The 27,998-nt window shown below is 39.1% G+C and overlaps 1 protein-coding gene across 4 annotated transcripts in view; it reads left to right on the top strand.

Annotated features, from left to right (window-relative positions):
• Window positions 1–27,998, top strand: part of LOC128614866 (uncharacterized) — a 125,907-nt gene that overhangs the window by 83,383 nt on the left and 14,526 nt on the right. For all 4 annotated transcript variants that reach the window (XM_053636515.1, XM_053636512.1, XM_053636514.1 and 1 more), the window contains one exon: window positions 25,853–26,058. In XM_053636515.1, coding sequence (XP_053492490.1) covers window positions 25,853–26,058 — 206 coding nt within the window. The remainder of the gene's footprint in view (window positions 1–25,852; window positions 26,059–27,998) is intronic.

Here is a 27,998-nt window from a genome sequence, read left to right as displayed (position 1 = left end):
AGGTGTGGAATAGTATTCTAAAGAGCATGCTGCTGAAGATCCCCAGCCTGATACGGCACTTAAGCAGAACTAAACACTAAACTAAAACTGGTGTCAGCAGTGAGACTCAGGATTGTTCAACTCCACATGTACCTAATGAATTAACTAAATACAACAACAGATGTTGTCTGAGAGACCCTTGTGAATGCAGAGTTTTGATAAAAGTAGCATGGAGTCTGTTGATTGGTGAGGGCGACACTTTTATCCATCCATCCATTTGCTGTACCCCTTTTCCTGGCATGTTCGCAGGGCAGCCTGGAGCCTATCCCAGGGAACTTGGGGCACAAGCACACACATCCACACACTACAGACTTATGAATTTGTGAAGCATAACCAACAGTGTTGCTGCTACCAGAACCCACCTTCCATTCATCCATCCACCCATCCATTTTCTGTACTGCTTTATCCTCGGGGCACGAGGCAGGGGATGCCCTGGATGGGGTGCCCACCCATAATCGCACACATATTCACGCACCCATTTATACACTATGGAAAATTTTGGAAATGCCAATACTACATATGTCTTTGGACTCGGGGACGAAACTGGAGTACCCGGAGGAAACCCCCGAAGCATAAGGAGAACATGCAAACTCCATGCACACAGGGCTGAGGCAGGATTTGAACCCCCAACCCTGGATTTGTGAGGAAAACATGCTAACCGTGCTAACAAGTCACGAACAATTTTATTTATTTATTTATTTATTTATTTTTTAAAAGCTCAATTTAGGTTCTCCAGTGCTGATAAAGGTGCTGATAAATCAGTGGCCTGGCACCCATGTAGGTTTACCAACCAGAATAAAAGAGAGAGAAATGTATTCCATATTGACATTTGCAGAACAAAGTTTTCATTTGGTATCCCACTGCCCGTTGCACTACACACACCAGCTGAGGCGTGATCTGACTGGCTGTAAAATTATTTTCCTACATACACATTTACAGACAGACTTTTCAGTATCAGGGACATGTAGGTATGTGGAAGCAAAATAAATTCCAGCACAAACTGTCATATAACTCTCTAAATATACTGTACGTAGCAGTCAGTTCACAGTTAAACATGCCAAGAAAAAATAAAGATGCTAGCCAGACTTGGATGTCTGTGTGAGGACAGAACACCTACTGTAATTTCTTAGCTCAAACACTGGCCAACAACTTGCTTACTTTTTCTCTAGGACAAAAATAAGTGCTACATTAACATAGTTGATAGAAGATACTGATACTAATGGGGGTGCACAGTGGCTTAGTGGTTAGCACGTTCGCCTCACACCTCCAGGGCCAGGGGTTCAATTCCCACCGTGGCCCTGTGTGTGCAGAATTTGGCCCGTAGTGTATGAATGTGTATGTGTGAGTGTGTATGTGATTGTGCCCTGCGATGGATTGGCACCCCATCCAGGGAGTACCCTGCCTTGTGCCCGATGCTTCCTGGGATAGGCTCCAGGTTCCCCGTGACCCTGAAGGAAGGATAAGCGGTATAGAAGATGGATGGATGGATGGATGATACTAATGTGTTCAGCTTTAGACTATTACTGCACTTAACTAGCTAACTAGGTGGCCATATGTTACATTACATTAGCTACTTTTTACACTAGTCCATTTTTGGACAACCAAACATGGCACTGGGAAGCACAGTAGAGCTTTTACTTGTTTGCCTGGCTAGCTAATACATTTATGATTTGCCCATCCATACATTCTGATGAAAAGTCCACTTTCCAAGCAAAAGAATAAACATCCCTCCTACATTCTTAAGAAAAAGGTTTAATATAGCACCCTGACTGTTTGTTTGTTTGTTTGTTTGTTTGTTTGTTTGACTCTTTAAGATATCATTCTATGCAAAGCACTAAGGAAACAGGAGGTTTCTTTTCTTTCTTTCTTTTTCTTTTTTACAAAATCTAAGTACCTCAACTTTCAGTCAGCTCAATCATTAAGCATCAATATGTTATTGAGCATCAACATGTTCTATGACTCACTGGGAGAAATTAGAGAGGAAATTTGCTGTTCTGATTATTTGATTTTTCTATTTATCAGCTAGTTTGTAACACCTGAATCCGTGTATTAATGTACCGAATCAAATAGTCACGATCTTATTTCTGATTCCCTAGAAGAATGGCGAAAAATGCAAGAAGCCACTTTAACCTTTTGATCTGACCTGAGTTGACATGTCCACCTTCAAATGTCCTTACAGAGACAGAAGCCCTGACTTCCTGCCTCCTGAAAAGCTATCTCTTTGAACAAAGTGTGTTTTGATTTATCCTCCTCCATTAGTATGTTCCCGTTAGTGCTGAACAAAGAACTCGACAACCATCAGGAAGGCAGCTCTGTCAACCTCATGTACAGCTCGAGGTCAGTGCGGCCATTACAGAGGGCTGGTAACCCCACCAATTACTGACCCGCTGACAAGACGGGGTTCGTTTAAGAGACGCAGTCACGAACATTAACCAGAAGGAATTAGTTGCTCATTAGAGCTGGCTGTAAGTGAAACTCCAGGACCAGTCTTGAAATAATTAGGCAGACAAATGAATCATACCAGGGCCTCACTTGCACCTGCTCTGACTTTAAAGCCGTGGTTGCCATTTATTTCATCACGAGTGCTCACTTCAGGCCTAAATCAACAGCACCCACCTTTTCTCCGCGTTTCCCTCATTTTCTAAAGTTGCACAAATTGCATTATAATACAAAATATGCCAGAGTATTTTTTGCGAGGCTATTAGTATAGCAGGATAGCTTAAATAAGCAATGATTAGTTCCGTAATACACTGAGGCAGTGTATTTTATGCTGATATACAGTATGCTAAGCAATGAAACAATAATAAAACAACAATAAAAAAAAATACAAAAACAAAAGAAGAATAAGAATAATAGTAATTAATGTTAGAGATTGTGATGTTCATTACCTACTGTAAAATTTGTAAGATTTCAATTTCAATATTTTGTTTAGGAAAAATGCTACAATATTCCTAGTTAAAATATAGCGTTCCCAGAGGTAAGAAATGTAATAATTAATAGCTGCATTATTTAGACATTATGTGAGATTTGATCATTTTTCTCATATTTCTTAAATTCATTTATGTAGAGAGTCCACCTTTAATGTCTCACAGTTGTATCTGTCTGTCTGTCTAATGAAAATAATAATTCAGTATACAACCATGAGAGAAAAGACTGTGCAATGAAAAGTATATAATATTGCTTAAAACATAAATTACAGATAATGCTTTACACTGTAAATACGTCAGTCGAGACATATTGAGTCTCGGCTTAATCATATTTTAATAGGAACATTGGTAGATCTTCTCATTTTTTTTTATATGGTTCATCTGTAAGCAATAATAAATTAGCCCATGTTTCAAAACTCACTTTCTTGATCTCACCGGTGTATTTGGAAATAATCCCAATATTATACATCTTACATGATTTTCATTTTCTTTTCTCTGCAAGTTATTTGCTGTATATAATTGTGTATTTGACAAAGAAAAATCTTGAATCTTGCAATCATATTGAGGATAACACTGTTTAATTTAAAATTGTAATTCATAGTCTAAGTCTAAGTTAAAAAAAAAAAAAGCAGAAGTTTATTCTCTTCATAATTCACCTTATACTTATTACATATGTGGATGTTTTTTTTTTTACCATATTTCATGGTTTAATCCATGGAAAATGCATGTTTTTGTTTGTTTGTTTGTTTGTTTGTTTGTTTTTTGTGGTGTCATTCTGTACCAGTGTATAAGACTTCCATATGACAGAATACAGACCAGTGATAATCCCTCCTCACTGGCAGCCTTTGGCAATAAAAAATGGAATAAGTGATTTTATCACTCCTGTACTGGAGTCTTGCATATGTTACGGGCCCAGTAACCTATTGTGCAAGTCATGTGGGAGAGGGGGGCTTAACTCTGTCCCGACGGCCTGGTTTAAATTGTTAAGCTTCAGCTGTTTGGTGTTCTCAGTGTATATGACTGGATGAAATCAGTGTGCTGCTCTGAGAGTGTGGATTACAGAAGGAGAGGATGGTGGGGTAAAGAGGGTGGGGTAAAGTTTTGATAGAAGTTTTAGCATAAAGGCCATTGGCATTAATGATTTGAAAAGCTAAATTGGAGTGGATGATACAGATGCTCAGATAAGGTTATGATTTCTATAAGCCTGATAGATGCAGACTTCCAGTAGAGTAACAAAATGGCATTCAACAAAAGAAGGATGGCAACAACATAATGGGACTCCAAATGCCAATCAAAATCCCCTCTGCCTATTCAAAGTGCTTGCCCTGTCGAATGTCTTTATGATATTCCTTTAGAGTTATCGGTCAGCTGCATCCAACGGTCATGCAGCAGCGTGGCGATCGACTGCCTGCTGAGTCCCTCATTCCCTCACAGCAGGAAAGTGTAGAGCCATTTGTGTTTTCCAAGAGCCTCTCTATCTTTCCCTCTCTCATCCTCTTCTCTTCTGTGTCACTTGGCTAGATGCAGAGAATGCCACCCTGACCTATTAGAGAGCCACTTGAAATGAGAAATTGATCCATGATTGAAACTTTTGTGTTTACCGGCTGCTTATCAAAACACATTTTTAACAGACTTTTTCACGAAGCATTTTTTTTGTATGGTGTGGCATGCTAACTTCCACGTCTATTATTCAGAGTCCTCCCCTGTCTATGATTCACCCAGTTGTTACACAGCTGTTTATGCCCAATTCCTTTTTTTGCTTCTGTCTCCAACATTCTGTAAAAAAAAGGAAAAAAGAAGGATGATGTGTGTATATATATATATATATAAATTTACTCAAACAGGTTCATGCTGTTGTTTGAGATGACACTCAAACATAATAGTTCCTTCTTTAACTCCTGTCCTTTTTTGTTTTTCAAACTTATCCAGAGACATAACCAACTTTATCTTTTGCATTTGTGCCTCGTTCCTTGTCATCATTCCTGTACTTTGTTTATACAGTCTCAGTTTGCTATTTTGACTTCGGCTCAGCTTACAGCAGCCACAAAACCATTCTGAGGACACATATGGTTTCAGAATGGACTGCTCATGTTAAATCATATTCAAGCTGTGAGATCTGTCTTTCTAGAACAATTTTTGACCAAAAAAATAAAACCTATGTACATACCTACATACATACATGGAAGAATCTAGGAAGTAACTACTGTGTACTTGGACAATAAGATAGATACTTCTACAGTATCAGAAGCACAGCCGATGGACTTTTGTCAGATACATACATGCATTAGGAGTGGACAAACAATAAGTTCATTAGCTATACAGTGCGTGTAGTGCAGCAGGCAGTGGTATTCAGAAGCATACGCTATAGTTTCAGCATGGAGTTGAAGCACCATGAAGGGCATTAAGCTGAAACATACTTTATATCCCAAATAATAAATGTTTTGCAAAACTCAGTAGGGAGTAAAGTTTTTTATTGGAACCTACTTGTCCATTGGGCAACTACAAATAAAAACCTAATAGCCTAGACAATAAATCTGCTAGTCCTGGACACCCAGGATAGTGATTTCTCCACCCTTATTTACACACACACACACACACACGTATGCTTTTTCATGAGAACTGTGAGAGGATGGTTATTTTCCAGATGGCATTTCCAAAACTTCAAATAATCTTTTGCTTTGTTTAAAAATATATATATATATATATATATATAACAATTACATTTTTGTAGGGGTAACAGAAATATAGCCTCATATCACACAGGACTCATCATTTAATGACATACGAAATGAGAAACCAAATTAGGCCTCTTGGTTAGAAGTCATTTAAGCTCTGCAGATGTGCACGTAAAAGAGCCGAGGAAGAAAAGCGCCAAAGCCGAGCCCCAAGGTGTTCATAAGCTCAGCTAGAAAACTTTGCAGACTCGCTGCGCATATTGACGCTCCAGGGTGTGCAGGCTTACCTGTCTAAAAGGAAGCATTAGTGAATAATTCGTTCGCATTTTTCATTTCGCACGCGGCGCTGAACAAACAGGAATCTGTGATTAACAGTTTTAATTAGGATCCTAACGTGACAAACTCCGACTGCCTTGCGACACTCTGCAGACGAATAAATCATGATGCAGAGTTTGTTGAGTTGCCGGCTAGAAGCCTGGGCCTGTGGCAGGGTTGGGAGAGTGTATCACACTTACACCTCTCTCCTTTTTCACTTTCTCTTGCTTCATTTATTTTCCCTTTCCCTTTCATGTACTACACTTTCTTTTTCATTAATTTATTCAATTACTCTGGAACTCTCTGTCTCTCTTACCCAATTTGTCCCCCTCCTCTTCTTCTTCATCCATCCTGCTGCTCCTCCTGCATATGTTGAGACATATGGCCTGTTGTTTTGGTTCAGCATGTTCCCTTTCCTGTGTTTGCCATTTGCTCCTTGTGCCAAGCCTGGAGTCAGTGCTGCTAGCAAGATGCTAACATTATGAGTCTCTCTTTAGCACCAGACATACAATGCCTTGCATAAGTATTTGCCCCCTTTTTGTGGTTTTACAGCCTGGAATTGGACCCAATTTATTTATTTATGTTTTTAATATATAATCATTCTCTCTCTCTCTCTCTCTCTCTCTCTCTCACACACACACACACACACACACACAAACACACACACACACACACACTTAATTATTCTGGTTTGAATAGATTCATGACATAATCCACATAGAAATCTATTTTAAATCCAGGTTGTAACACTACAAAAATGTAGAAAAGTTCAAGGAGGGTGAATACTTCTGCAAGGCGCTGTAAGTGAGAAGGGTATTTTTTCTTTTAGATCTGAGCTGGATTTGGTTGTCAACTTTTCTTTGATCTGACAAAACCATCAGGAAAAATGTGTACAGAAGAATGAATTCAGAACCAGAGCCAATGAAGCCAGCATTCTCCATCCACTATGTTATAGCCAGGGTTTAAAGAGGAAAATCAGAAAGTCACAATCATGGCCACTGTAATGTGTTGGCGAAGTTCTAGCAGGAGGTAGACTATAGAAGATGGACATGCGAGAAGTGCGCTATGGTTAGTGACTGAGTGTTGAAGGAACTCAGACGGCGCTATTGTGTGGTCAGGGTTTGGGCTGGTATTTCTGAGCCTTTTAGGAGCGCTCTCTCCTCCTACAGGGCATTATGCGACCTCTGAAGTGGTCAGGGTGGTTTCTCCCCACAGAGAAATGGAAAGAAAAGGGGATTTATCTGGAATGCCTTCTTTTTTTTCCCCTCTCTGTCTTTGAATAATGCTTCAGTGACTCGCCGTGCTGACGAATATAAAAAAAAAGAGGGAAGGCCGCAGAGCCCTCTTGATGTTCGAATAAATAAGTTTGACATTTTGAATGGCTCAGAGAGGGTAAACATGTTCCCCAAAGGCGCAGGCATGAGGACGACGTCTGTGTTTGATGTTCCTGCCTTTAACACAGGCGTTCTCAGCCCTTGGCCCAGTGTTGATTAATTCTAGCAAAGGCAGGTCTAATGAAAAGTTGTTTTAATCATTGGCGTCAACTTCGCTTTCACTTGTCATGATCTCTCAGTGATTGTAAAACAAGCCAGACTTCTCAAAGCACACAAGAAAGACTTCCACCCCCTCCACCCCACACACGATCACACCCTCCTCACTGTAATCTATCTCCACCTTCAGAAACAGAAGGAAATACATCAGGACACTAACAGCAAAACCGTCTTAGCTTTGCTAAGATGGCTAAAGCTACAAGAGATGTGTCCACCTTCCTCCATTATCCTTCACTTAGGCTCACAACACCTGTTCATCCAGTGGAGAGGACTGAAAAGACTAATAGATTGCGCCTGTATCAACTGACTGATGTTTACATTGATGAAACTCAATTTTAAGGCTCTGATTTCCAGCACATGAATAGTGCTTTTGAATGCCAGTGGGTGCTGCTTTTGGAATGCATCAAGGTTTTACGGGAATAAAAGAGACAGAAAGGTGTTTAGTGGAATTTTCGGAACATCAGAATTAAGCAAATTACCTTGTCATCCTGTCCAGGACTTTGATAGCACCATGATATTTTCCAGGAAAAAAAAAAAAAACACAGGCGAAGTAGAAATATAGATCTTTGAGAATGGAGGGCTCACTATTTGACTGAACGGAGACATTTTTTCCTTAGAGAATGTTACAATACATTGTGCATGGGCTTTTAATGAAACCGTCCACTCATTGGCATAATAGCCAATTTATGTGGACCAGATCTCAAGGATGTTTCTCAACCACTTCAATGTGAGATGTTTTCAGTGCTGCAGGACCTGATATACATGCTGTCTCTTAAGTGTTGTGCGCTTCCATCATAATAACCATAATAATCCTTTTGATTTGATGTTCTGCTTTTTGTTCAATATTTAATTTATTTTTATTTAATTTATTTTTTTTTGCATTATAGCCTCAGTGCGTAATTAGAAACACAGCAGATTAAGTAAAGAAAAGAAGAACCATTATTTAACTTGTAGAGTTAAAACACATTTCTGACATCGCTAAACTACACTCCACACAGCGGATATCGTCTCTATAGGAATATTTGCTTTAATTGCACCGCTAAGCCTTTAGACCCTAAATAGGTGTTCTAACCTCAGGTCAGTTTCAACTTTCTTTCACAATGAGGCTTTAAAGTGGTGAAGAGAGCTGTATTAGCAATTGTATAAGGCTGCAATCAGAATGGATGGAGTGATTGAAGAACAATATGTAATCAGGCCACAGTGGATTCTTGTGATCCTGAGTGGTGAGCTTCTCTGCTGCTCTCATGATCAGTGAGAAAATGAGTTTTGTTAAGCTTGTGATTGTGCTACTGTTTGGAGGTGAACGGATAGCCACTCAGTGCGAGGGCCTGCTCTCGACTTTATGGAAATTACTCAACATCTCAGAGGCCTTCTCCTTGTTGACCTGTTGGCTTGTGCTGTTCCCATCCTGTCCTGAGAGACTTGATTGAGAGAGAGAGAGAGAGAGAGAGAGAGAGAGAGAGGGAGAGAGCGAGAGAGGTGAACAAGCTGCTTTGGGCAGGAAGGCCATGTGGAAGGGCAGAGGGACACTTTAGGAGGGGATAATGCATTCTTGGGATAAAACAGGGTGAAGCCATTAACCAAATTCCATCAAAAGATGGAAATCAATTTGTTGAGTGGTGCTAAGGGACGATGTTTCAGATTGCTGAAATGGACAGCTCACACAACACCGCAGCTTCCCAGAACATATAATATGTGAAGAGGTGGTTAAGATTTGGGGTAAAATCTTGTGGTAAAATAAATGCATAAAGTGATAAAGCATGCATAAGCATGATAAAGTCTTAACTCTCACTCAAGATGCATGTTATTGATTTTATGTCATCATTTTTTTTTCCCATTCTCTTGAGATGCATATTAAAGTGTGCTAATAACTCTGGGCTTGACTGTGTAACTAATATATATGGCATATGACAATCACAAGGAAAAAGAATTGCTCTTTTGCAGTCTGTTATCTAGTTTGTCTGGTGAAGTTACTTATGTTGTTACAATGTTTTCACCATTCACATGCTCATACTGTATTGATGCTAGTGTTGGGTCCGAGTCCATCTTCGTCGAGTTCGAGTCAAGACCAAGTCCTTAACCAATCGAGTCCGAATCTGAGTTGAAAAGGGGCCGAGTCAGACTCAAGTCCGAGTCCTTAATGGCCGAGTCCAGAAAGTAATTAAACTGAAAAAAAAGATTTGAAATTGCAATTGTAAACTCAACACTGAGCTGTTAAATTAATATTTTAATATTTTAACCAACGGCAACAAAAAATTACCATGATTATATCTTTCCATTGCCATATCTTTTTTATTTTTTATTTTATGTTTTAATATTTTTTTTATTTCATGTCATCAGCACCTCAACTAGTTTCCTATAAAAAATGGTTTCAATAAAAAAAGGGATCTAGAGGTATATATAGAACTTATTATATTACAAGTGTATGAAAATACAAATGGACCTGTTTTTTTTTGTTATTGTATCACACTATATTGTGTCCTCCAGTTCATTTAAATGATTTGATGCGTCTCCTCTACAGTTATATAGACTGAGAGAGAGTATAGAGTAGAGTTATATTTAGCAGCAGGTCATAACAACAAGCTTCATGCTGTATTACTGCATTTATTCTGTCTATGAATCACAACAAACTCATTTCTGAACACAGCTCTGTTCTTGTAACTTTTTTTTTTCATTTTAATTCCATTTAATTCCATTTAATTTCAAATTGAAAAAAAAAAAATCCCTATCAGCAGGGTTTATGATATTTACTACATTAAGAAGTACATTTCACATTTTACATGAAATTAAAGAGCGGAATCACCGAATGCTAATGTTTTTGGGTGGGCGATACGACTACAATCTTATTTCACGGTAACAATACGTTTATATACGGTATTCATGGAAACTGAATAAAGCAATTAAATGTAAAGTAAAATAGACTTCACTGTTTGACACATACAGTGATTCTTATTAAACTTACTGAAGTTATTCAGTCAAATGAGTGAGTGAGTGATTTTCTCTTTGTCTTTTGTTTGATTAATATTAACGACACGGACAGCAGCAGGTTTATAAGACTGCTCTCACTTTAAGACCTACTGCACACATCCAATATACTGTACTGACACACCTCCGATTCTTTCCCAACTGTTTACATTCACTTAAGACATAACCGCCTGTGTTTGTACGAATACTGGGCCAGACCTGCATTTTGACATGATGTTTCAGTACTCGCACGATGAGGCAGCTTACTGTTCGTGCGTTTCAAGTGTGTGCACACAGGCACGGAGACGTTAATTAATTTCCTGCTATCTTAATTGTATATTGTTATTTATTTTTTATCTTTCTTTTCATGTTACACATGATGCGAACTCGACTGTAATTTTCTAGTCCGAAATGTCTGAGTCCGTGTCAAGTCCGAGTACAGATCTACCCGAGTGCGTGACGAGTCCGAGTTCATTCATAATCTGGGATCGGGTATCTCAACTCTAATTAATGCCATGCAAAGTTAGCATAGACAGTGTATCTACAATAAACTAACTGCTTGTGAATGGCCTTTATAATAGATAATCACACATAAAAGCATCAGTATAGTCATTAAGGCTCGTAGTGGGTACATGAATGTGCGCAGCAGAGAAACAATCCCTGTAGAAATTTTAGCTTTGATTTTTTGTTGTTGTTTCTCCCTCCCTCTCAGCTTTCCTATGTCCTCCATGACTGTCTGAGAAAAAAATTAATAAAAAACAAGCTCCTTCCATTTGGCTTATTTTTGACAAAATGATTTACATGCTTTGAAGTGAGCAATAATTTTGCTGATTGAAACGCATGCAAGTCAAGTGGAAGAGTCACTAATGGCCAACAACCTGGATTAAATTAAACACAGGAATGGAGAATTTAAATTTTGATGATATGCATCATAAGTATTTTAATTATAGAGCTTGGTCTTTTCCACCATTATTAATTGTCCAAAGCATAATGATTTATCATGGTCTTATGGTCTTGGAAAATGATTATTAATTTTCTGGATGAATTTACCTGTGGGTGTGTACATGACTCTTCTTGGCAGAAGTGAGTGAGAGAGAGAGAGAGAGAGAGAGAGAGAGAGAGAGAGAGCGAGAGAGAGAGACAGAGAGAGACAGAGAGACTGAGACTGAATCATACGACATCCCTGAGGACACAACTCATTTTTACTTTAATCAACTCACACTTAAAAGAGCTGATTATGGATGCTGAAGCTCTTTAGGGAAATTTAGTGAAATAAAAAATAATGTAGCCCTTAACATTACTTGCTTTGTTATTTATTAATGTGATTGCTCAACTGTGCTGTTTGTGGAAAAATACATTTTGTGTAAAGAAGTAACTACTGTCCACACTGTCGTTAATTTGCATAGACTTCACTTAAGCAGACTTGTTAGTGTAGCCATTAATTTGACTTACTGTATATTCAGTACATGTAGCTCTGCAGTAATGCACAAGGGAATTGTCTAGCTTTGTGCTATTAATAATTACTTGTTTAAATGTCTAGATAAGAGATAGGGAACTATGCTATTGCAGTTTTTCTGTTATTATAAGGCACACTGCAAATTTCACTGGAGGTTGGGGGCTATGATGCATTTGCGCTAATTAGGCTTTTAATATTAATGATTGGTGTAATGCTATAACAATATTATTTAGTAACATTCGATCAGATTTATCTATATACCAAATACCAAAAAACATACAGAATAATGTGAAATCTGGATATCGGTGTTGTGTGTTGCAGAATTCATGTGAAAAAAAAACATTTCTTATCTAACAGCCCTATAGAAACTGCATCTCCATCTTCTAATGCCAAAATCAGCCCCTAAAGGCCTTATGTTATTAGCCAATCAGTTAGATCAGGTTAAATATGCAGGCTTCTAAGGTCTGAAGGCAGAGGGTTGTGTTGCTGCCTTCATGGTCCTTGGTATCATACTGTACTTGGGTTACTGACTGTGTGGAGTTTCTTCCTTCTACCTCTTCAAAACATCCTGGCAAATGGATTAACTACTCTAAATTGCCCCTTGGTGTAAACGAGTGTGTGAATGTGTGGACATAGAGCCCTGTGGTGGACAAGTATTCCATTCAATGTGGGTCTCTACTGTACCTTGAGTCATGAGTTCAAATCCCAGCACTGCCAAGCTGCCACTGCTGGGCCTCTGAGCAAAGCCCTTAATGCTCAACTGCTCAGTTGTATAAATGAGTTAAATGTACATTTACATAAATGTAAATGAACATTTATCTCATTTATACAACTGTACATTTATGTACATTTATGTTGCATCTAGCATTCTCGTGATAGACTCTAGATAAAGTGCTTAATGAACATGAATGAATGAATGCCAAGCTCTGCAGTGCTGTTGCCTTTCAGTATGATGACAAAACTGGATGGTATGAGTTTTCTAAGTGAATTTAATTGACTACAATTAACGGAATCCTCCAGGTTATTGAACTCAACTATTTGGAGTATCTCAAATCCCCCCATAGTCTATTACTAACCAAGAGCTTCAGTGTATATCTAGTTACACCCGATTAGCATAGTTCATCTAACACTAACCACTTAGTAGAGTAATAGAAGATATCCACTCTTTAGCAAAGAGTAATATGCATAGACATATCTGTGTAATACTCACAGGTTAACATGGCCTTGTTGGCCACTGCACAGTAAATAAAATTGTATCTGCAACTCACGTTTTCCATTATTGCTATCTTTTCCTTTCTTTTGGTTGAGGGTTCCTTTCCATTCCATATCCATCCATCCTTTTTATGTACCGCTTATCCGACACAGGGTCACGTGGAACCTGGCACCTATCCCAGGGGACTCTGGGCACAAGACAAGGGACACCCTGGACAGGATCCCAACCCATCACAAGACAAAATCACACACCCTTTCACACACTACGGGCAATTTAGAGATGCCAATCAGCCTACAACGCATGTGTTTGGACTGGGGGAGGAAACCAGAGTACCCAGAGGAAACCCCCGAAGCACAGGGAGAACATGCAAAGTCCATGCACACATGATGAAGCTCTATATGATTAATAAACAAACCACATAAATGTGTTTAGCTGAGGAAGAGCTACAGAAAATGTTGGACCATTGACAGCACATGTAAATCTATTAGATTCTGTGCAGTAAATGTACATGTAAAGCTTTCATTTACAAAATAGTTTAATCCGGAATATGATTCATTTGGATTTTCATATTGAATTTGATATTTGATATTGATATTTGGTATTAGTCTAAGAATGTTCGCAGTGTGTTTGAAGTGATATCATCTTGCCTTTAGAATATTTGGCAACCATTTCTAATCATGAAATGAGATTGCAAAGTGATCAGCAAAGATGCATTGAAAGCACATGTAAAGACCAGGGGCCAGCTTCACCAGCTGAAGGCATGTTTGAACGCGACTCAGAGTATAAAAATCAGTTTTAAACCACATGTCGAGATTAGTTAGTTTAAAACTAGTACGGTATAGAATTCCAGGTGCAGAGATCAAAACTTTCTTGCACATCGGCAACTAATCGATAACACTATCCGACATAAACACAAAAGACAACGTACACGATTGAGATGAGTCGAGACAAGTGAGAAGCGGTTAATACCTGTCTTTTTGACTTCATATTTTAACCCTAGATAAATGAACAAAATCAAAAAGGATTGTGATTTACAATAAATAAATAAAAAAGTAGCGAATCAATACATCCATTTCTTGTATTTGTGATTTATACACAAATATGTGCTTGTTCTGTTCTGCAGTTGGAGGTGTCACGCAACAAATTTAGTCATTTAAGTAACAAATATAAATCATGAAAAATAACTAATGTCTGCAAACCTAATCTGCATTTGAACACGATGAACAACAGGGTAATATTACATTTGTGGTCAACTTTTAAAATATTTTGTGTTGTATAATACCTTGGCAATATCTCAATTTGATGACATCCACATGAATATCCATGTTTGATATCCACATGCAGAAATCCTCCTACAAAATATAAAGAGAACTAAATGGATTTCTTGTTGTAAATGTTATTTTGGGTTTTTTTTTTTTTTTATCCATTCTGGCAGCATTGTTAACTTTGAACAGGATAACCGAATTGTTTATTTTTGGTAAACATTGCAACTACTAGTTGGGATAGGTATAGATTTTAAGTTGTAACTCATGGCTATATTGTGACGGTCACTTGGTGCAACCAGTGAGTTTGTAAACTTGAACGTAGCGGCAAATTAGGTTCAACGTCGACTGTGATAGGATTTTCAGTTGGTGCAACTGGTTGTAGGTGTAAATGGATCTTTGTCTAACTTGTTAGCACTTGTTATCCAATGACAGTAAATGTCATTCATTTTCACGACTGAGATCTTGGCTAACATGAGAAATTACAGAGTGATGGTTTCAGGAAGAACAGTCAGGAAAATAGACTGAATAAAACAGTTTGTGTGTGGGCAGCTGGTGCACTGACCAAAGGCAACCTACGCCTACGACACTCACACACTCACTCACTCCTTGCCTCTCATCTCACTGTTAGCAGCCTGTTATTTTTTTACCACAGCTGAAGGTTGTGTAACAGCTCTGCACTCTTGATAAGCTCAGTGGGTGCCAAACATCCCTCATTGACATGTATTAATTAATTTTGCATCTGATGGATCTGTCCTGTGCCATTTGTTGCGAGGGCATTCCTTTTTAATTAAAAAAGCCCCACATTTACATCTGTGACTGATATGAGTTTCACATCGACCTTGAGCGAGAGCAGCATCCTCCCGTTCAGTACATGAGGATTTTTTTTTTGCCATTTTTTTTTCTACTTATAGAGGTTTAGTGTTAGGGTCAGTTGATTATCACAAACCAATTTGTGTTTAGTGTCTACTTACAGCTGTGCACTTTGCTTTTGCACTCAGCCACTAAGTGCTAATAATACTTAGAGAGTATAATTACCATCTGAAACCCAGCACTCCTAGCATTTCCTTTTGTAAATGTGACACACTCAAACAATCTGCCTATTGATCACATCTCCTGCTTCCCAGGCTTAACATTTTCTCTTTTATTGCTGTATTAATGATCAGACAGACAGGAGAGAATTTTCGAGACGCCTAGCCGCTTTGTGATTGATCACGAGAGATATTGCCATGCCCAGGACAAAGGGTCTCCCAGCTTTCATTATCTGAATTGAGTAACTTATCCGATTACGGAGGTTCACTCGATTGCCGAGCGCTATCTGTCGTTAATTTAAAAGGCACAGGGAACAGAAGAGGGGTTTGCAATACGCCGTTCGCCTCCTGTCTCTGCTGCAGGCTGACATTTGGTGGATATGTGCTGAGCAGATTTGTTTGGGGTAGCACTGTTGACCCGGATTGGGTTCGAAGTGTGTTGAAAATGAAAGTGAGAGAATGAAAGTCCCTGAAGCAGCACATGCTCGAAGCTAGAGGCAGATGAATAGATGGACTCTGTGTAGCCAATGAAGACAGGTGGCAATAATCCTGCTAAGAGGCAGATGTGGACGTGCTCATACAAAACCAATTTCGGTCGCACCCCCATTTGTCAAAAGCTCATCAGAGTGAGGGACGAGAGTGCCGAGGCCACACGGACTCTGGATTGCTCTGTTCCTGATTGCCTTGTCAGGACGCGCTTATCCACCTGGGATTGACCCAACGCACACAATCACACCCCAAGCTGAAGTATTATAATGTGACCGCTATACTGGCATCTACCTCATAAACTCTATACTCCCAGAGTTCTTCTCTAGCCTGCAGCTCGCTCTTAAAGAGAAGCCACATGAAGCTTTATCAACCTCCATTATCAGGGAAATAAAATTGCTACCTGGTAGAATTCAACTTCCACGAATATGTAATACTAAAAGGGTAGCGCCGGTCTAAATAACTTCAGGAAGCAAAAGCACACGGCGTCCACTTGTGCGGCTCATGCTAAAGTGCCTCCACTTATCTTCTCCAGACCTCTCGGTGTGTTTACCTCCTTCTCCCCTACTGTGACAGACCCAGAGTAAGGAGGACGGAACGAAGGATGAACAGACAGAGCGAAGGAGGCCTTAATGAAAGAGTAGATTTCAGTCAGCCTGTTGGTTCTCATCAATCAGCCTGCGCAGTCTGGAAGCATAATCCGAAGGAGGGGGCGAAAGGCATCAGGCTTTTAATCTCTATTAGTTAATGGACTCTCCTCTCGGGCAACAGGAACTTTAGCCTGCCTGTCTGCAAACACAGCGCAACACAAAAAGTCGAGCCCCTGTGTCTCATTCTGACCAAACACTCCAAATAGCAGCAATGCAGAGGCTAAATAAATGCTCTCAGATTAGCAATTGGGCTGTAAAACCTCCCTTTTTTAAAATAAACATTGTACTCTTTCAGGATATATTTAACTCAATTAGTTTTTATGGGCAATTTCTGGGACATTTTTTCACATCACAAAAAGGGAGGAGGTCAGCGAATGTGGAGTGTGTGGAGTGGTAAGGCGTGCCCTGTTAAATTAATTTTATTGCTGTTTTATTTTAGAGCACAGTTTTTAGATGTGTTTTACAGAAAGCTCCCAAGCTATGCAGTAGTGTATTTCTGAAGGCCTTGGTTGTTAATGAAATGCTACAAACACCCCCTCAGCCCTTGGAGACTTTGGAGTTGCACGGAGCCACATCCATCCGATTCAATTATAAATTAAGTTGACTAACGAACCGTGGCTCATTATGGGAGGCAATTGCTCAGAACTGTCTTTCGACCAAAAAAACAAAAACATGGGAAAATAAGAACACAAGAAGATCTACAGGAAATGGAGTAAAGGGAGTAGCTCTGAACCCAATCCCACTTACCCCAAAAGTAGCATCTTTACAAACTGTATATATATATATATATATATATGTATATAATTTATTCATCTTCAGGGTGGGATCTGGATCCTATCGCAGGAACACTGGGTGTGAACAAACACACATTCACACATAGAGGAAATTTACTATGGCTGCCTACCGGTATGTGTTTGGGAAGTGAGACGAAATCAGAGAACTTGGAGGAAACACACATGGACATAGGGAGAACACGTAACCCGAGCTCAAGTTAAACCGGGAAGCCTGGAACTGTGAGGCAACAACACTACCTGATGCATCACCCTGCCACCCTGACTGTATGATTATATGCTTTATCAAAGGACAAATTCATTTATTTACCCTGTACCGCTTCTTTGTTCACGTTTAATGGTTTCATCTTCCTTTTCTTGATAAAACCTCCCCCTTAACCAATGTCTCTCTCTGTAAAAGACATGAATTCTTCAGGCCTTTTCTTTGGTCATGTCAGACTATGCTAATGCTATGCTTACAGCAGCATCTGCTTAGACCTCCCACGCCAACGCAGCCACATTTATGCAAAACGGGGCAGAGGAACGAGAAAAAACGCATTCCGTTTTTTTTTTTAGCTCCAAATTTCTTGCTAAACACATCATCCTTCTACACCAGGACAGTTTTGCCTTTACTTTTGACTCTCTTTTAACAAGTGGCTTTTTCCCCCTGTTTCCCATGAATGTCATTCAGGCTCCACTTGTTAAAGATAAACTTGTAGATTTAATCAGCAGTTGTGGGATCCACAGAGAAAAACATTACATTCTTGTAATTTCTCCACCTCTCCTAATCTTATCCAAGGCCTACTTGTGGACAGTTTGAGTCTAAGTGTGTATAAAAGAAAGTGTAACTGCATGTGTGCTCCAGTGAACGTTTCTGCGTACACATTGGGATAAATTTGGAAAAGAATTTATAATACATGTGTGCCTCAGCCATCAGATGAAAAGTACATCTGAAAAAAATAGTCACAAAAACCCCCAAAAAAACAAAACTAGAAAATGTATTTGGGCTATGCAAATGCTCATTAATAATGATTGCACCGGTGTACACAGTGTCCTACTTCTTGGATCTTGGGGTTTAAATAATCCCAACAGACCTCTTGCCAGCATACTGATTGATTGGAGAGGCCCCTAAAGGTCATATTCATAAAACATTAGGTAGTGATAAACACATTGCTGTCTGCAACTGTTAACCATTAGTTAATATATTGCAGCAGTTGTTAGGTGGTGTTTTCCTGGTCTGGTTCCTTATCACAAGATTTTAATGCATATTTCCTGATCAAGTTCGACTTTAAAAAAAAAACAAAAAAAAACGTAAACAGGCTCCTGTTGGAATTATTATTTATTTTTTTTAGTCATTCACAATATGACTTTGACAAACGTGAAAAAATGTAATGGGGTCATGCATCTGAAGCTGATGTTTAACCATTGCTCATTAAGAGAGGTAATTTAATGCTGTTTATAGTTGTTGTGAATTTATCATATATCACACAAACAGAGCGATTAATTGGGTTCTCTGACCTCTCTATGGAACTCTGTGGTGCCTTCAATTACCGAAAGTATATTTTGCATCTTATTATTCGCTGTTGCCTTCTTTGACTGTTAAGTGTTATACTTACGTTGGAGGTTTTGGAGTTTTGTAATGTTATCCCTGGTCATATTTTGTTTTGTTCCACCACACAACCCTAGCTTTCTTGCTGCCTTTCGTGTTGTTTTGCTGCCTGGGAGCAAACAAGTTCACCCAGAGCCACTTCACTAATCTCCTCGCTGTAACACCTTTGACTCACTTGACGAAAACAGACTATTATGGGATCTTATTTATTAAATCACTTTTGTCTTCGATATTCCAAACGCTCATTCAAGACTGCTTTCGTTTTCAGAGAACAAGAAAAATAAGTAAAAAAAATAACCCTCCTTCTTGTCTCAATAATGTAGCTGAGTCTAACAAGATAATTAGATTTCCTGAGTATATGTGGTGACCCTCTTTGTGATGCGTTTAACCCGAGCAGAGTCGCCTTGGCCTCTGTAGGGCTGTCATTTTTAAATATAAATATAGCAGACACACAGGGGCCTGTTGAAGGACTGGGGAGAGAAGGCTAACAGCAGTGCTTCTATTCAGCACATGGCCATTAAAAAAACTTTTAACCAGCCCTGTTATCTCTCCCCTGATTATTTAAGACTTGGAGACTGACCTCCTCTTCACATCCTTATCTTCCTCTCCCTGCTTGTCTCCTCCTTTAGCGTTTTCCATCAGAAGACAGAGCGACATTGTTCGACAACACGTCTGTCCTCCAGAGCTTTTACCTTGGGAATCGAGGCCATTATCTAGTGAGATGGAAAAGTATGTTACTTTTAACAAAGCAATATCTTTTGCGCTTGTGTCTATTCAGCTAGGAGACAACAGCGGAAATTGGTCGGATAAGCTCAGAGACGCTCGCGATTGTGCGGTTCTATTTATATATTTATTTATCTAGCTATTTATTTATTTATTTGCAATTCAGTTCAGTGTTGCTGAAGCAAACTGAAAGGCGTTCATTAAGTCAGCCAGTTGTGCTAAATTGAAGCAAAAATAATCTCGTTTATGATCTGTTCTCTTTAATATCTGATTATCTCCGAGTATGCTGAACTCTATGGCCGGCATTAGTTATATTATACCATGGGCATGAATGACACTAATGCTGGCCCCATATGTTACTGCTACTGACGGTTCAAACCTCTGATGATACATTATGGGGAAAGAAATCAGTGGGCTCCACTTGCACACCTCCTTCTCTTTTCTTTTCAAGATACTAATGTCGGTGATCTTTGACCCCTGGTCCATAAGAGTCCATAAAGAGGACAAAAGGGGCCAATGTGTATCTAATTACTGCACGATAAGTATCAAGCTCCATCTGTTTTTAAAATGTGTTTTCTTTGGCTAGAAGTATCCTCGTAGGACCACTAGCACTCTCAGAGAGGATTCCTGAGGAATATGCACGACTCATGAAGAAAAAAAAAAAACCTCTCACCGAGAGTCTTGAACAACCATGCATTTAAGAAGCCAATCAAGACAAGTCTACACAAGCAGAAAACCTATAAGTACTCCAGCCTAGGGAATGGACTGTGATACGGAGGGATTGAATTCGGGCTTGCTTTTAGAATTCCAGTAGAGTGGGGAGATGAAAATCACCCAAATCAGAACTCTAGATAATAGGGATTACTGAGCGTAATGGTCCAAAGAGCCCCCATATTCTTTTAAGAGGCCCCATTGCTAGTGTGTAAATATTTTCTTGAAATGTACCCAAAACACTGAGTCCATTGAAATCAGAGGCTTGGGTTGTCATTAAATCTCACTTACTCTGCAAACTAAACCCTTTTACCTATACAGCACTTAAAACTGGACGTGCCGTGTTCATGAGAGGCTATTCTTAGGTGAACTCTCATCTACTAGCCCATCTCCTGGCTGCTTGACTGAATAAATGCCAATGTTGGCCCTCAAAAGTATCTCACAAGGGATGTGGGAGGGCAACCCTGATGTACAGAGTATTTAGTGTCTGCACTGAGTTGAAGGGAGCTTGTTTGGATGAGGAATGGGGGTTGGTGTAGACAAACATAGTGCCAAGGAACCAATCAGAGACAGAGAAAACCATTCAGGAAGTACGAGTGGGTTTTCAGGACAGGGCTGGAGACCAGGGATCATCCTGACAGCTTATGTTTGTTCTGTTTTGATGTGTGGATTTCTGAAATGCTGTAGAGGACAACTGTGTGCCCCTTGCTGTGTGGACACACAGAAGCCTTCGTGAGTACACACTCAAAGACATGTGGCACCAATGTGGGAAGGCTTTTGGTAATTGTAGTAAGTCAAGTCAGTTGTAGATGTGTTCTAAATGCTAAAGAGCTTCAGGTTTAAACGACAAGGCCTTCGAACAAGAAGGGATTCTTTTTTGCAGCCATTAAGTTATTTATTTATTTATTTATTTTATTTGTAGAATCTTCCTGTTATTTTGTAGTGGTAATTTCATATGTAGCACCTGTGTTATTATTATTATTATTATTATTTTTATTATTATTATTTTATTTGACATATTATTCATTTATTTTCACATGTGATTTTTACACAATTTATTCATTCATATTCATTTACTTTCACACATTTCATTTCTCCCATGCAAGCCATGTGCTTTTACTTGCACGTGCCGTTTTTACATGTGAATCATTCATATACATATAGGGCAATATGTTCCATTTTTCAGATGTGATTTTCTCACAACAATAGTTATTTTTCACATGTGGCCACATTGTTCCCATTAAGGCAAGCGTTTACTTGAGGATCCCTCAAGTAGCTGGATCCCTCTTGTTTATATACAGTAATCCAGTGCCTTTACATTGTATTCCAGTGAGTTGTCCTGGTGATCTTAAACCACTTCAAGAAATAATTATTGTTCTTCTTCTTTTGGCGGCTCCAGTTAGGGGTCGCTACAGCAGATCATTGGTCCGCATATTTGATTTGGCACAGCCCTTCCTGACGCAACTCTCCCATTTTATCCAGGCTTGGTTATCCAGGCTTGCAACCCAGTAGCTGAGTCAGTTCCCTGCCCAGGAATCGAACCCAGTCCGTGGGATCCTTAGCCACTGGACCACCAGGGACCTATAAAGAAATAATTATCCTCCTTACAAAATATAAACAAAAGAACGTCGGTGTAGCTGCTATTAATACTTTGCACATTGTATACATGTGCACTGGTCGTTGACTAGGTTTTTACAGACAATATTGTACCTACTTAGGGTTGATATGAAATGTATATGATTTTTTTTTTTTTGATTTTTTTTTTCAAGGTACAATGAAGAACATCATCCATAAGTAGGTGCCTCTGACAATTAATAAGCTTTATTGTGGAAATAAAAGCAGGCAAAAGTTTAGAGAGTGTCTGAGTTGGGTCCTATCAGCCCTTTTCTCTTTCTCTCTCTCTCTGGCTGAAGAGCAAAGCCTGACAGCAGTCTGAGTAATGAAGACAGATGTGGTCTGCTATCAGGAAGCCACTTACTGCGGTTTGATGTAACCTTAAACATCGTGGATGGCTTGATGGCAGTCGCCACAAAGAATCTAATTAATGAATAGTGATTCTGAAGAGGGCGATGCACTGTGCATTTGTACATGAAGCCCAGGCGCTAATTAAAAGATGTTCAAATATCATGCCACAACTTCGTAGGCTGCGTTTTCTATTTCCTATTCAGCCACAGGTCTTAACACCCTGCATAGAAAGAAAAATGCAGACTAAACAGCTCATCTCTATAAGCACTGTGTTAACTCGTAGCTCTTATTGCAGGTCTGAAGCATGAAGCATAATATAACCTGAGCCACATTTCTGTCTACACATTTAAATAACCTCTTCCTTCTATTTTTGCAATAAACTGTTGACCTGTAAGTTCAGTCAGATATATCAGAAACAAAACACCTTAGGGGAGGACTGATTAGGAACACACTCAGCCTCATCCACCCTCCCACATGTGCTCATGCACGCGCGCACACACACACACACACACAGACATACACTACAAACACACCTACAGACCTGCCTAACCTGCCCTGCTTTTATAATCCCCTCTGGTGCTAGAGCTGATGTTAAGTGGAGACCTGTATGTGTTGTAACAACAGAGCACTCTACGCCTGAAGGGAGGAAGAGAGAGAGAAAGAGAGAGAGAGAGAGAGAGAGAGAGAGAGAGACGTTTAAAAGAACAGGTGTGAAGCTGCTCTCATCAGAGGAGTTGTTGGACCTCACAAATGGGCCTTTGTTCATTTTTTCTTTCAAACAAAAGCCCTAATGACTTGGTCTAAGAATGAAAAAAAGCGATATTTGAAACTCAGGTTAGAGATGTAGCTTCTGTCCAGGACTTCTTATTAGAGAACAACTTAAAACTTAATGGCTTTCGAAACATCTTGCAGTCAAAATTTATAGGAATGTTAAAGAAATGAAAGCAGTTTCATTGAACGTTGCATAAATGAAATGATAAGAAAAGTTATGACTGATAACCACATCATACAGCCTACCGTTAAGCACCGACAACATTTCATGCTAGCTGGGATCTATAGAAGTTTATGAATTTGCATTAATCAGACCATCCAGGTAATGGCAAAATACTAGCCTTTGGTTTTCAGTACTAATATAAAGCCTAAAATAACCAAAGACTAAACCTTTATCAGATAGAGTGACACGTTTCACCGTCACCGACCAATCAGAACTAACAAACAAGCAATGTTTCATCTGTGATATTGAGTTAACTACGGCTAGTGCAAGGTCTGTCTGTTAGTTTAATCATGATTGAATTATAGATAAATAAATTAATAAATAAACATTATATATATATATATATATATATATATATATATATATATATATATATATATATATATATATATAAATACACGTTTGCTTTACATTGTTTACAATTACTCATATCTTGTATTCACATGTTCTCCATGTCCATGTGGGTTTCCTCCAGGTTCTCCAGTTTCGTTCCATGTCCTAAAAACATCCTGATAAATGCATGTGTACTTTTAATCTGATATGTGATGGGGGGTTTTGTTTGTTTGTTTGTTTGTTTATTTGTTGTTTTGCAATAATTAACAGCAATTTTGTAGTGAAACATATCAATGAATTTTTTTTTTAATATACTTTAGCATGTCAGATTAGCGCCTAAGTGGTATCGATCTACAGTACCCATCAGCCACTGCATGTCACATGACTACATCACATGTCCCATTGTTTATGCACACCTGTGTCCTGTTTCACCTTAATTAGTAACACTATTTATGTTCTAACTTTTCTGTATGTCTTTGTCTAGCTTCTGTTGTTGTTCATGTAGTGTCTGCGCATTGTTTTGCCTACCGTATTTTTTTGACCATAGTCTGTTTGTTTTGTTGTTTTTTCATTCATTCACCGCTGTTAATTTTGCACAGTTCAAAATAAAAGTCTGCACTTGCATCTGTGTTCCCCTCTGTGACATGACATACCATTTACCATTACATTAAGTGTAACGCTTTGGAATGATCTGTGATGTGTGCTTTGTTTACTATAGCATTTTATGGCAGGTACAGAGGAAAGTAACCATAGTGGCTGCTATATACAAAAAAATTTAGAGCCGCCCCTTAACCCTTTTACCCTGTATGGCCGAAAAACCGGCTTTCCCGTCTGTGATCTATTCCCGTAAGGACGATATACCGGCTTGGTCGTCTATGCCAAATCCCCGTAAGGCCGATATAGCGGCTTTACAGTGTAAACGTTATCCCCGTAAGGCCGGTGTACCGGCATTACTCTGCTACGATTCCTTACTTATTTAATTATTATTTTTTGACCCGGAAGGTTGATGACGTCACGGCGTGATTACGTTATTACGCCGGCATTACGATGAAGATCCAAGCGTGAATATTGGCGTAATAGTAGAAGTGAACTAAAAATGCCAAAGCGAAAAGCTAATCGTGTTCCAGCTAAAGTTACACCTACAGTGAACACAGGTACAGGTGAAAAAAGAGAAAACTTACACAGTCACACAGGCGAGAGCGAGGATTCTAGATAGTGACAGCAGTGAAAGTTCAGGCCATGTTGAAACCGAAACCGAAACTGATAGAGACGCAAACTCTCCTGATTCAGACCCTGATCCATCTTCATCTTCAGCATCAACCAGTGTGACTGACACTGCAGGGGTCTGGAGTCATGACGGGACCATCTCTGTGCATTCGTGAAAACACTACCTGCTGGTCTGATTATCACCAGAAACTTGACTTTTGCGCTAAAATGCATTTATTTATTTATTTATTTATTATTTACTTGAATTTATTCAAAGCCATTGGCCACGCTGATGCTCGTATGGTACTTCTAAATGAGTAGAAGGATTTTAGCGAGCATTTTTTCGTAATTTCTCTAGTTAAGAATTGTGCTCTAAGTTTAGTAAAAACACTGAACTGCTTCATTTTCAAAGTAATATTACACAAATACATTATTATAAGTTGTTTCAAGGCCTAAAAATGTTCAAATTAAACTGTTGATTTTGGCCCAGGAACTCAGAGTTGGCATGCTGTTTCTCTGGGGAATATAGGGTTATGGGACATAATACTGTGGGAACTTAGGGGTAAGAGGGTTAATGTCTAAATCTAGGGAATGTTTCACTCTATGTAATCACCTGATACAACTAGGATGCATTAATCTACAATCTGGGCTAGAAAGAAATCAGCCCTAGCCTTACCTCTTCGTAACATTTTTCTTATGATCGTTGGTGCTGCTGCTGTGCTTGCTTATAAAAGTCTAAAATAATACACAATAAGACATTTGTTAACAGCAAATAATCTCAAGAATCTAACCGTATATTTATATCGTTTTATTTTTGAAAGACATGCCATGTTAACTAGCCCAGTTATTCTGAGCTGTATTAGAGCTGTAGAAGTTCAGTTTATGTTTAAACAAGTCTATGTTAAAACATAAGTTTGGTGCAGTGAGACCCTCGGTGTTAACCCTCTCTGTTCTCACTCTGTCTTTTCCTCAGTACCAGCAGAAGAGAGTAGCGCCATGGCAGACCGCGGTGTCTCAGTGGCGTGTGTGGCCCGTGGTGGTGTTAGCGGTGGTGTTGGTGGCCCTGATTCCCTACACTGTGTACCGCCTGCTGACAGCTTTCGATAACCCTCCTCCACATATTCTCTTCAACATGGCTGCCATCTGCTTTGGCATCCTCTCTGAAATCCTGCTGCTCAGGTGAGTGTCGATGACTCGTACATGACTGTAGCCATCGCGAGATCCACTGTGGAGCTCAGATCTGAACAACGGCGAGTAAAGAAAGCAGGAAATCCGGACATGCTGTTCAAGATGAATATATATATATATATATATATATATATTAATTACAAAAAGTCCAGTTGAATTGAATTGAGTTGAACTGAATTGCATCACTTTACTGATACACAGTACACACCTCTATGCATAATGTTTTGTTTGTTTGTTCTTTACTTTAATATAGCATAAAATTTCGATGAGTAGACATGAATACAATTCACAGTCAAAACAAATATAAAAAATATACATGAAGCAAAGCTAGAGCTGTGAATATTCACTGCATTCCTGTTGGTGTGATATGAGTGCAAAATGTACAAATGTGCAAGAGTTCTGTTTATAAGCTAATTAATGAGCATTACTGAATCCTACACATAAAGCTAAATGTGCAAAATGGGACATGACAGCTACACAATGTGCAAAAAAAAGAGGCCTGTTTAATAGCAAGAAACCGACTGTGTCTCTCTTACAGCAAAACACCTAAATGGGGGTTACGCCCCAGGGTGAGAAAGAAGCCTTCTTCCCCGCTAAACCTGTTTGGGACAGAGGGAGGGGGGAGGCTAAAATTAATTTGGTGGTTGGGGGCTTCGTGGTTGCCAGAAGGTATGCACATCTGTGGCTGTCTAATTGCGGAGATGACAATAAACCATGTGAATCACACCACCCACAAACCTCCACCACACTGCTCCATGAGAGAGAGAGAGAGAGAGAGATTTAGCCTCTTATATAAGCTCTTCTAATCAGAATCCATGCTTTGTCTGATTAATATAGAGGTATGGGTTGAGTTATATAGCTGGGATGTCTACGTCTGCATGTAGCTCTGCTTTCATCACGCAACCAGTCATAGAATTGCTCATAGAATTTATTTTTATTTTTTCTGCACCGAATATTGCATGACAAAACTGGGGGGCAATCATGCTTGGGCACAGTACAAGGCAACTAGGCCTAGTGTGAGTATGCCCTAAGTGACATTTAATGCATTAGTTAACACAAACAAACGGCAAACTTCAGCATTAATGTGCCATAAAGAAACTAACACTTGTCCTAATTATATATGGTTAAATAATAAGCCAAATAACGAACACCCTAAACCAGTGTTTACAGAATGACCAATATAAACCTATAACTTTTTGTGCAAATAAAACCAGATGCCAGGTTTGGTAGCAAGCTAGATAATGTGACATAAATTATTACTGTATATTGCGTGATTAAAACCATTACCCAAGTTCACTAGTTAGCTAGTTATAACTTGGTAAATTGCTAGATCGTCTAATTAAATCCAATAACCAGACGCTAGCTTATGTTAGATAAACTGTTGTAATGATGTCACATTGTCAAGTTTGTGATTGGTTGACCTGTAAGTCAGCCTGTCAGAGTTGTCTGCAGGAGGACAGTTTTGACCTTGTAAGGACAAGAAAACTGCTTTTTTTTTTTTATCAAAACTGTTATTTTAATTTCAAAACAAAACAAAAACCAAATTATATTATTAGAGCCAAAATGTGTCCTTTTGTTTGCTGAGGTTAAGGTGAGGGTTAGATGTTGGTGTAGGCATAGCATTAATATCACATAAGGCATAAGATTTTATGTGTGTTTGTGTGTGTGTGTGTGTGTGTGTGTGTGTGTGTGTGTGTTTGTGTGCGCGTGTGCATGTGACTAGGCTTTTTACACAGTATTACAAAATGTTTTTCCAGAATGTCTTGTGTGTGTGTGTATGTGTGTGTGTGTGTGTGTGTGTGTGTGTGTGTGTGTGTACGCGCGTGTGTGTGCACGTGTGCATGTGACTAGGCTTTTTACACAGTATTACAAAATGTTTTTCCAGAATGACTTGTGTTTGTGTGTGTGTGTGTGTGTGTGTGTGTGTGTGT

The sequence above is a fragment of the Ictalurus furcatus genome, chromosome 11 (genome assembly GCF_023375685.1).
Source record: "Ictalurus furcatus strain D&B chromosome 11, Billie_1.0, whole genome shotgun sequence".
Lineage (NCBI taxonomy): Eukaryota > Metazoa > Chordata > Actinopteri > Siluriformes > Ictaluridae > Ictalurus > Ictalurus furcatus.
This window is presented reverse-complemented; position numbering and strand designations above follow the sequence as displayed.